This window comes from Porites lutea, chromosome 6, assembly GCF_958299795.1.
Source record: "Porites lutea chromosome 6, jaPorLute2.1, whole genome shotgun sequence".
NCBI classification, from domain to species: Eukaryota; Metazoa; Cnidaria; class Anthozoa; order Scleractinia; family Poritidae; genus Porites; species Porites lutea.
Genome location: NC_133206.1, coordinates 17,152,425 through 17,163,727, shown reverse-complemented (window position 1 = coordinate 17,163,727; position 11,303 = coordinate 17,152,425). Strand labels below are relative to the sequence as shown.

The window sequence follows — 11,303 nt, the reverse complement described above, 5'->3', positions numbered from 1 at the left end:
AACTACACTACACAACTATCATTGCCACTCTATACAATAGGTAACACTAAACACTAAGCAAACACTACCTGAAGTGGCCAAATAAAAAGTTGAAATAGTTGTGGTGATAGCTAAAAATTCCATCAACCGCTCTTTAAAGCCATATTTTTTTCATGCCCCCCCCCCCCCCCCCGCTCCAAATCCCACCAGATCCTCTTACCTGATTTAGAATGAACGGTCCCTTATGACTAGCAGTGAGAAATGAAGGAGGCCGCGCCGCCCCCCCCCCCCCCCCCCCCCCCCCGCCTCTGGGGTGCTGAGGAGGGACGACTGATCAATGTTGGCAAGGAGCGAGAAACTCCCATGGAATTAAGTATAGCCAGCAGAGCACAATGCAAGCTGGCTAGACACCTGGAAAGGTAAAGCTCTGCATGGTTAAATTTATAGGCAAACAGGGAAGTTAGCCTAAGTCATCCTTCGAAATTGGTTGCTGCAAGGACGACCTCAACAAAGAAGCGAAAGGGCTAGTTATAGCTGCCTAAGATCAAGCGCTGAAAACAAATCTGATAAAGACAGACAGGAAATCTCTCTCTTGAGCAGATTGTGTGACAAAAACCAGAATCTGTAAACCATATCTATCTGCGAAGTAGTAAGCTTGCTTAAAGGCTGTGTCTCCACCATACCGGTTAGCTTATCATGTCGACAAGAAAAATACTTCAGCCTGGTCTTACTCTATATTCATGACAGCAGAGAGAACACATTCACTTGATGACAATAGTTATTAAAATGCCTTTTTTTGTAAATGCCCCACCATGCTGAGCGATAAAGTATATATTTAATATATTTCTATTGTTTAGTGAAGCTGAACGTGGTTCCTCGCCATTCGTTTGGATTCAAGTTTGCAGCACAAAGTCGTTTTGTCTACTTTAAGGTAAAGGACAATCAGCCTATTTTTAAGCACTTCTAGTTATTCTAGATTTTCAGAATTCTTTTAAAGAGGCATTATCGGTCGAGCATAAAGCAAAATGAATTCCGTTCTGACCTTCCGCTCGACGCGAGATTTACGTAGAATAACTAAGACCTACCTTGACCAGGCTGATTTCTTGCCATGTATTCTTCAAAAGATCTTATTATTATTTTGAAGGTAAATAATAATGCGTTTAAAAAACAATTTACACGTGAATATGTTTCTTACTGAATACATTTCAGACTGCTGATCTATAAAGAGGGTGGGTGGCGTGATTATTTACGTTATTCTAATGCGCAGTGAATTTACCGCCACACGCGAATTAGTTAAAACTTTATTTCAGCTCAGCTTAGTCTTCGCTCGAAATGAATGTCTTATAGGAGTTTTACCCATTCAAAGAAAGAGTTTTGAATCCATTTGACCAAATACACAGAAGCCCTAGTCTAAAATTCTCTACTCATTATGCAAGCAGGAATAATGTAGGACTGAATAAAGATTTGAATTTCAACACATCTTTCGTGGATACGCTTGACACGGCTTGACGGTAGTTCTGTTCTCACTGTGTTCTTGATAGAGAAATATTTTAAATCTATCCATCTCGTAAGAAGTGACTTTTAGCTGTGTCACGGAAGTCTAGTTTATATTAATACTGTTTATAGTAGTGCGACAGGTATTACAAAGTGCGACAATTTTATTACAAAGTGCGATAGGTATTACAAAGTGCAACGATTATTACAAAGTGCGAAAGAACAGCAGAGTCCCCTTGTTTCTTTCTGCAAAAATTTGACCTCTAGATTTGCTGTACTTTGAGAGATTGTCGAGTCTCACGTGTGATATTTCAAACAACTCTGCTCCCGCAAATATCTTATCTAATAACTTTATTAGACGTAGTTCAATTCATTCCTACAATACCAGGGCCTCTACGTCGAAAAATTTCTATATCAAACATTCGCGCACGAACCAACTGAGTACAGTTCAATAGCAATTTTTGCAGTGTCATAAATAAAATCTACAATTAATATAAAGTACAGAAAGCCTATAGTAAGAAATCAAAACCATAAAGCATTGCATTTATTTTCAACTTACTGTAAATATGACAATTTTCCTTTCATTCATATTACTAGGAGCGAATGTTAATTTTTGTTTTTATTTTGGACAACCCGCCTTGATTAGCTATGCTAACTGCGGTTTGTCAATGTTTGTAATAGTGAGGTTAAGCAAAGACCTTTTTGAGCGACGTGCGTCAACCGGAAGTAGACATTTTTCATTTATGGGCGTTAGTTTTGCCCACATTTTCGGTAAGTCGTATCCATAACAGTAAAGAAACTTAGTCATACAAATTTTGTAGCGTCAAGGTATTTTAAAATGAAAAATACCTCACTTCCGGTTGACGTGGGTCGCTCAAAAACGACTTTACTTAAGCTGCCTAATATTGTTCTTTTAAAAACGGAATAATTAAAAGTGCAGTTGTTATTGTACATTCAAATGCAAAAAAAATTAAAACATTACTGCTGAGGTTCTGATCGGTACTGATAAAAGTACTAATTATATTATTTTTCTCAGTAACCCCTTTTTTTTATTTTGAGATAATATACTGAATTTAGGATTTTGAAAGGCAACGCAAGGGATGTAAAAGTCAAAAATAATAAAGGCCAAATATGCAAATTTTTAGTCTAACAACGTTGAATATTCACACAAAGAGCCATAGAACACCTTTGGGTCATGTTATATTTTTAAATAAAAATTGTACAGAAAACGAACGAACTAAACCAAAAAATTCCATTGTGCAAAAAATACATAACATTGATGATATCGGGCAATAGGAGCTTATGGGCATAAAAATGGCTGTTTTGGCGCCCCGGCATGCAGAGCGATATAGTAGCCCAAGAGTATAAACTTAAAATTGAACACGTTTTGGCTCCAGTGCATTGGGGATTCAACTTTGCAGCATGAAGTCGCGGTTACATTACCGCTTCAAGGTATATTGCAGCCTTTCTTCTAGTACTACCAGTGGTTTTACGACTGGGTGCTTTTTCGAGAGACTTAACTAACGCCGACCACACTACGCAAATTGAGTTTTGGAAGTTGACTTCTCTCGAAGCTGAAGTATGCCATGAGCATGATGCCGCCCTGTTCATTTCTTCTCAATCAGACAATCACTCTTTCTTGAAGATAGTATTTATCATCATATTGGGCAGATTAATATCAATCCAATATCAGCAACTATTATGAAAAATCTGTAGGAGCTAAACGTTTAACTGAACGCAACTTTTATCATGCTTATGTAAGGTCTCGTTGTCAACGTTGTGCGCCCTAGTCGACGCAAATATAAACTCATTTCATGAACTGCCCGATTCTGATGAAGACAGTGATGAAGTCATTATAAAAATCGGATATTTTTTTACTCTCGATAACTAGGCCTTTTGTACAGGGATTCTAGTTTTAAAATATACACGGGTGAACATAATATATTGTGTACATTTTTCTCGACTGCTAACTACAGTCACCGTGGCAGATCTAAGTTACGATTGCCAATCTTCAATCTGCACAAAAAGTACATTCAATGTTTTCCCTATTCCCTATTGTTGAAACGGTGAACAGTGAAAACAATGAAATCATTCCGTGTTAAATAGGAAGACTGACTGCTACACTGGATAGAAGCCCAGCGTAATGCGAACATCAGTCCCCGTTTATTCATACAAATGCAAACACTTAGGTACTGCAAAGGCAGTGAAGTAGAAAAAATGTAACAAGTTCCAAGTAAAGTTCTTTGATCGATAATAAAGATCATATCGTGTCTGCTGCCCGTCAGGAAAACCACCCTTCACTAAGGAGGAAACCTGAACCCTCCCGAAAGCATATCCAGACACTTAACATGAACCTCGAGGGAGAGACGTTGGACTAGAATACAGAATTATGAGCACATCAACGACCAACGGCAATCAATTTAAATGATTCAAAAAGAAAAAAGCATTGACAAACGAAACTCAGGCAGCGATGTCAGCTTAGAATGATCACTTCAGTAAAATCCCGCCGTTTTATACTTGAGTCTCCGTGACAGCTGTCAATAAGCTGGAACCGAGAAAACAATAATTTGCTGCTATTCTTAGAACCGCAGCAAATAACAATTAAACACTGTAACCGCAGAGGCATAATTTATCTGCAATTTTTCACCGAAGTGGGCGCATTTTTGGGAATAATTATTTTAGTACATCTTACAAAATAGAAATGCATTGCCCCAATATTTAAGGTGAATTCATTTGCAAAATACTCGTAAAGCCGCCTCGTGTCCATTTGTTATTGTTTTCAAGCCCATAAAACATCAAAAAAATCCAACGGGTAAATGCTACGGCTATACAGGCATGCTGCAAATGAATACACCCTTAGGTTAAGGTACAGTAAAAGGGGCAGCAAAAAACGTGCACTTTGTTTTTCAACATTGCTGCAAAACGAGTTGAATAGCCATGTAGCGCGTTTTAGAACCCACTTTCGAACCTGTCTTGCAACAAATAAGGTTGCAAGATTTGTTTTCGAGGGTGGTAAAAAAAGGGCAACATCGTTGTACAACTCGTTTTGCAGCCATGTTGCAGAACAAGTTGCACGTTTTTTGCTGCCCGTTTTACCGCACCTTAACTCGATTGACAATAGGCCACTTGCACGAGGAGGTCACGTGACCAATGCTTTCTTTAAACAATGAGTTGGAATCTTGCTGATACCAAAAACTGACAGAGCACATAAAAATTATCTTACACCCGAAATTTGAGAGGAAACGCATTTAAGGGAGATATTTTATGGCACTTTGATTTTTCAACAAAGTAGTATGATTTGTGTTGGCCACCATGTTGGAGGGCATACTCGTGCCATCCAGCATAACGGTCAAAACTACTTTTTGCTTATATCTTGTTAAACGTTTGATAGTTACGCTCAGATGTTCTGTAAACGTTACCACATCACCTTTTCAACATTTTCCTTGAAATTTAAGTGCAAAATTTGTGTTCAGAAAGAGGTAATTCACAATGTTAAAAAAAAAAATCACATTTTGGTCACGTGACCAGCTACGAACTTACTCGTTTTAAGAAAATGGTGTGGGTTTGAAAAACCAAATAACTATTATTTTGTTTAAGATATGACCCACTAATCGTTTTTTCGAAGGCAAAACCATATCACTTTCCTTTTCATAAAAACGATGTCACATGACCTCTTAGTGCAAATGGACTGTTACATACAAGTTTCGCGCTGGATTCGTTCTCATCTATGACTCATCTATCTCCTAGCTAACCAATCGGCGCAATGTAACCGCGTAATTGAATAATTCACCTGTTTGGTAAAGTAAGCGTGCTGTAGAATTATACTATTTTTATGAATAAGGGTCTGTTTACGTGGAGGTGGGGGAACCCATATAAGTGAGGTAACCCGCTTAGGTGGGGTAACCCGCTTGTCCATATAATTTCCCATATGGTCACCCTACTTATCATGTAAGCGTGATCAAATTAAAACGAAAGATTTTATGGACAGACGGGTTACCCCACCTAAGTGGGTTACCTCACCTATCTGTCCTACCTGAGGTCCCCCACCTCCATGTAAACAGGCCCTAAATAATTTATAAATACAGAGAGAAAAATTCATAATTTCTTATTGTTTGTATACCTCTAAAAATCTTTTACAAGATTCTGCTAATCATCTTTCGAATTTCAGTATCCCGCACTCGTGAAGCCTCTCTGGAGATTGCAAGAGAAAAATTAACTTGACAAATTAGCCGACATATCGCGACGCCAGCACTGGTTTCCCTGCGAAATAAGGTCTGAGGAATTTTTGGTCTGAGGAACGTGTGCTGAAACTCCATAATTATGACGTGTCACTACCCAGTTCTGGGTAGCGCTTCTGATTGGTCGTGCCGCGTCTAATCAGAAGCATCGCTCAGATCTGGGTAGTAACACGTCATCAGTATCGAATTTCTGTGCTCGTTTCTCAGATGCCTTTTGGCGAGGCAACAAGTGGGGCCGCGATCGAAATCTAGGCTGTTTTCACAGGCTAGTAAAAAATGAATTTAGGCCTGATTTGAACCTTGATACTGAAAAAGGAACACTGATCGCCCTTTTTGAGCTTACAAAAAAAATGTATTGATCTCAAATCTTTTTGGCAGGGTTGGGGTATTATAGAGGTGTCGTGCCTTGTGTAACCCGAGGAACTGATCGTCTGTTTTATTTACAGACCGAGTTTTGTGGAACTATGAAAGTTACGATGTGGACACCTGTTTTTTGCCTCTTTGTTCCGTTTTGGCTCCCTCTACTGGGAAAAGCAGCACCAAAACCCGAGTGGATTGAGCTCTCATACCAATTCAACAATGAGACCATTTACTGGCCTACTTCTTTGGCGTTCAAGCACATCAGACTAAGCGAAAATTTTACCGCTGCTGGTTTTTATTATTCCGCGTATGACATCAGTGCTGCTGAACATGGGGGAACCCATATTGATTCTCCGAGACACTTTGCCGCAAATAAGTGGACCACTGACCAGATACCTTTAGATCGGCTTATTGGACCTGCCATAAAGATAGATGTGTCCTCCAAAGCAGCCCAGGTAATGGTTCTTCTTCAATTTGGGAAACTCATGCTGTAACCCACTACTAGTTATGATCCTAGCCTGTGCAACTTAGTCTAACTTCCTTTTTTTCTCTTTTTTTTGGGCGACTAATTTCGAGTTAGTTTTCTACGCAATCTTGTGGTAAGCCTATAAAAGAAACGATAACATCCCAAAAATAGTCGCATAGTGGACTTCGGCGCAAAACTGATCCCGTCTCCCTGTGCGATTATGCGCAACCTCAAATGTAGCTAAAGCAAACTGTCAAGAGTCAATAGTCGCAGAAATATGGTGCACCTCCCAGAAACCTGTCCATCAAAGTGCCCTATTATTCACAGACCCGCCGTAAAATCAGTCGATGATTTGTTCCTCAGAACCGTGATTACCAGGTGATGCCGAGTGACTTAGAAGCCTGGGAAGAGAAGAACGGAAAGATTCCTGATGACATCATTTTGCTTCTGTTTTTTGACTGGGGAAAGCGTTGGCCAGATAAACTAACTTACCTCGGTACTGACACGAATGACACGTCCCTGCTGCATTTTCCGGGTAAGTTAATCTATACCACCACTTTATTTTTTTTTCTTTGTTCTCTGAGGGTGTTACAGGTATCGACTCCAAACTTCGGCTTAGGTTGATAACACACTCGTCCCTTCCTCGCTGTACATGCATTATTCTTCATCCTGCACAACTCGCCCATTTTTTGTTTTATCTTCTAATTCAATGTTAGTGAGACAATCGCGTGGAAGATGCGCGTTGGGGGAGATGAAAAGGGGTTTCTTTCTTTTCCCACTCTTTCCTTCCCATCGTCCTATTCGCTAAGATGCCCTAATAGTCCTCCGCCAGCATTCCGTGACCGCTTACAAATAACATGAAAGACGACTGGGGACGAGTCAACTGATCAGTACACATCATCATCATCATTATCATCATCATCATCATCATCTTCCCCTCCCCCTCCCCCTTCCTCTCTTTCTTTTTAGGTTCTCGTTGAATTTTTCGCGCTGTAAAACCAAAAATCCCGTTGCTCATACTCAACCTCATACAAATCATCGTCATTAAAGTTACATAGGTACAAAAGCCAAACAGATTTCTTTGTTCCATTTTTTCTTTGCTTTTCAGACTACTTACGATTCCTATTCAAGACCTTCAACGTTGTGCACTGTCAGGGCTCCTGGCACAATCAAATGCGAGTCGTCTAAGTAATAAAAAAAAAACATGAAACAAAGAAATCTGTTGGGCCCGTATATCCATTGCACTTCTGCACAAAAGCTTTGTGCAAATTAGTTTTATATCATTTATACCTGAAGTATTTTTGTATGTTTGCATGTAGGGATACACCCTAATGCCTCCCGTTGGTTGGTAAAAAATCGCAAGATCAAGTTGATTGGTGTAGACACAGCATCTATCGACTACGGACAATCGACGCTTTACGAATCACATCGAATTCTTTACGAGAGGAATATTCCAGGCCTAGAAAATGTCGCCCACATGGACAAGTTACCCACAAAAGGCTTCACGTTGTACGCAGCTCCAATGTTTATCACTGGTGGTAGCGGAGGGCCTTGCAGAATCTTTGCTCGTCTGGATAAAGAAGACTGCACTGTGAATGCTGCTATCAGGCCTAAAAGTGTGAACACTTTTCTGGTTACAACTGTTTTCATGTTCGTGATTTATCTGTAATTTTCTCTATTGTTGCAATGGAAGTTTGTTTTTTTTTCTATTACAATGCATCGCAAATGGTCAGTTCACTGTAATATTGCTCTTTGAAAGACGTTTCTGCAAATGATCGTCCATAGCAGGTTTCGATCAGTCTGAAGGTCCTGTGATGATGACCATGATATGGGTGATCACAAGGAATAGAAGCATTTGCTACGAGTACAATTATAACTCACATAACAAAATCCTCTAATGCGCGACGTCATTGATGCCAACTTGAATCTGGGGCACCCAGCGACTATGTTCTGTAAAATAACTGTTCGAAGGAGCAAATCATTGCCTAGAGATTTCTAAAGCTTGAGATAAGCAAAAAAGATTTCTGGATAACCGTTCCATTCGGAGGTTTTCTAACTACGATTTTCAGAGGTTGTGTTTTCACATTTTGATATCAAGCCTTCGGTTCACAGCTGATTTAAAAAAATGGTCTCCTAAAACTTTCGGTATATAAAGACAAAACGTCAGTTTCAGTGTCAGTTTATTGTTTTGCCATAAGTTGTACAAAAGCAAGGAAATCTAATTATTTAAACTCTCATGGCGAGGAAGCCCAAGAGAAGCCACCGGGCTTATAAGGAATGGGCTCCCTCAGTTAAATAATAAGAACAAATCATAATTACACATGGAACAATCAATGGCAGAGCTACGGTAAATCTTAAAATATATTAGATAGTCGTACTAATCATAGTTAGGCTAAAAAAAGCGAAATGACAAAAAAAAAAACAACAAAAAACTGACAAAAAAAATCTTATATAACTTTCGATTCTATGAATGCAAGCCTCGAACTTTCGCCGGGACCCATGAGGGTAGCTAACACTTTCGGATGAGACGAAAAAGCCACCTAAACCTTTCGTGACGACCAAGTTCCCCTAAGACATCCTAACAGATGAATAGTTTTTAGGGTAACTCCAATTGTCAAAGGGGGGGGCGTAAGGGTTTGCGGTATTGCGGTATTGGGTTTTTTTTGGTGCGGTATTGCGGTAATTTTTATTTCAAAGTACGGTATTGCGGTTTTCAGAGCCCAAGCGGTGTGCGGTGAGTTTAAATTTTATGTCGCGGTAGTCGGTGAAAAAATCGTTATGTCACGGTGATCTGCTTTTTTTTCATGACAAGAGGATACAAATCCTAAAAGGTCTCCCTAGCTAGCCTGCGTGACCCGAGTGTCTTCCTATAGCTGCACAGTCGGGGATCGTATATTGCGCAAACAGTCCAGACAAATCGTATGGCTTGTAATTTCAGTTAATACTTGATATGACATTAACTTTCTTATCCAATGATACGTAAACATGTCGCATTATTTATAACCTCATGGAACTTGTGGGAATAGTCAGCTTCGTTAACCTCGTTAGCAATCTTACCGCCTCTTTCGTGCCAGTCGCGAAACAATGGCGAGCGATCCAGAGGGTCAACTAAGTGATCAGTCAGATATTCCAGCAAATAGTGAGGTCAGTGAGGTCGTTATAAATTTCGTAGTGTCGAAAGATAATCTATGAAGATGCTGTGGTCTAAAGATTACTACTCGTCCTTCTCGTTGTGCATGCAGGAATATAGAATGTACAAGTATTCGTGTGTGCTTAGCCTACGTAGCATGGCAGCCCGGGGGGCGGGGGGCTACTTCCTTATAAGAGGTTAATGGGGATGTGCCGCTGGATGGCGCCGCATTTTCACGAGTGAATTGACTATAATGGGGTCGCATTTTCCAGAGAGTTACTAGAATGGGGTCGACCATTTTCTGATTTTTGGGGGTAAGACAGTTCTTCATATTTACGGTTACCAAACGTACCAGAATGTTTGTACTGTAGATAAAAAGTTAAGTGTTCTTCATTCAATCTAAAAAATGGTCAATTCATAAAAAGAGAAAGCGACTAAGCTGGGATTGCGAAAATTAAATATTTGCCCAAAAGTGACTAAGATGGGGTCTATAATTGACCACTGAATAGACTATAATGGGGAAGTGGCTCTGAGAAGCCAGCGGCACATACCCAGCAAAAATTAACCCAAGTACCCCCGTTGTATCATTTATGTAAACGTATACATGTTATGAACAAAATTAAACGAGTGCGATGATCAGGGGCACCCAACGACAATTTTCGGAAAATTATCTGTTCGGAAGACGATTTGAGATCTAGAATTTTCGGATCATTTTCTGTAAAATTTCTTGCTTGCCTACCTCTCCTAGGATTTTCGAACATCAAAAAAGTGCTATAATTGCCCATTTTTAACGGATTTTTACCCTAAAAAGGTCACCTAGAATTTTCGGGAGCCTTTTTTCTGGCTGAAATTTTCGAAAAGGTAAATTTTGATTCCTATAATTTTCGGATCACTATACTTTCAGCTAGGAAATCCGAACAGATGAAAAATTTTTAGGGGATTAAAATAAGCCTTTATCTACCATTTAAATACTAAGGTACGTTCAACAATCCTATGCATGTTTATGTGGTTTTGAACTATATTCTCGTTGGGTGCCCCTGGATGATCTTATGTTTATCGCAAGCTTGACTTCGACGCACCTTGATTTGGAAACACTGACATAAAAGTATTATTTCTATTTGAAAGAGGGATTTGTAGTATTGACAACGTCAACTTTTTCCCATTTGTAACTGCGGTTTCGGTATTTGGCTAAGTTGTGATGCGGTATTGCGGTATTCTCGCGCTACCATGTGCGGTATTGCGGTATTCTTACCCCCCTTACGCCCCCCTCGTCAAAACAGGCCTCTAAAGCATAGAGAAAACCATCTGAGACACTTCTGGCGTATTTGGAAACATTCGGTCGTTGGGTGCCCCTGTTGAATGTTTGTTTTTGTTTGCTTCTTTTTCACTTTAAGCAAGAATTTAGTTCGAGTTAGCGGGGTATTCGAGTCATCCTAGCTCGAGTTATCGAGGTCCTGCTGTAGTTTATTGAAGTTATGATTAATTGGTAACAGAACTTCGTGTCGTCCGATTCCATCTGTCATCATACCCGCCGGATTAAACAAATCGGATTTTGTTGATCATTCGTATGATTACGGAGAGAATTGGACTCAACTCAGTCCTATGACCATTATGAATGGTGAAATGTACCTACTAA

The 11,303-nt window shown here is 39.7% G+C and overlaps 1 protein-coding gene across 1 annotated transcript; it reads left to right on the top strand.

Moving 5' to 3' along the window:
- The first annotated feature begins 784 nt into the window (after positions 1-784).
- LOC140940512 (isatin hydrolase-like) lies at positions 785-8,269 on the top strand. The gene is made up of 4 exons (XM_073389496.1): positions 785-910; positions 6,158-6,526; positions 6,901-7,072; positions 7,857-8,269. The coding sequence occupies exons 2-4, from the start codon at positions 6,176-6,178 to the stop codon at positions 8,204-8,206; spliced, it is 873 nt and encodes a 290-aa protein (XP_073245597.1). The 5' UTR covers positions 785-910; positions 6,158-6,175; the 3' UTR covers positions 8,207-8,269.
- The last annotated feature ends 3,034 nt before the right edge of the window (positions 8,270-11,303 follow it).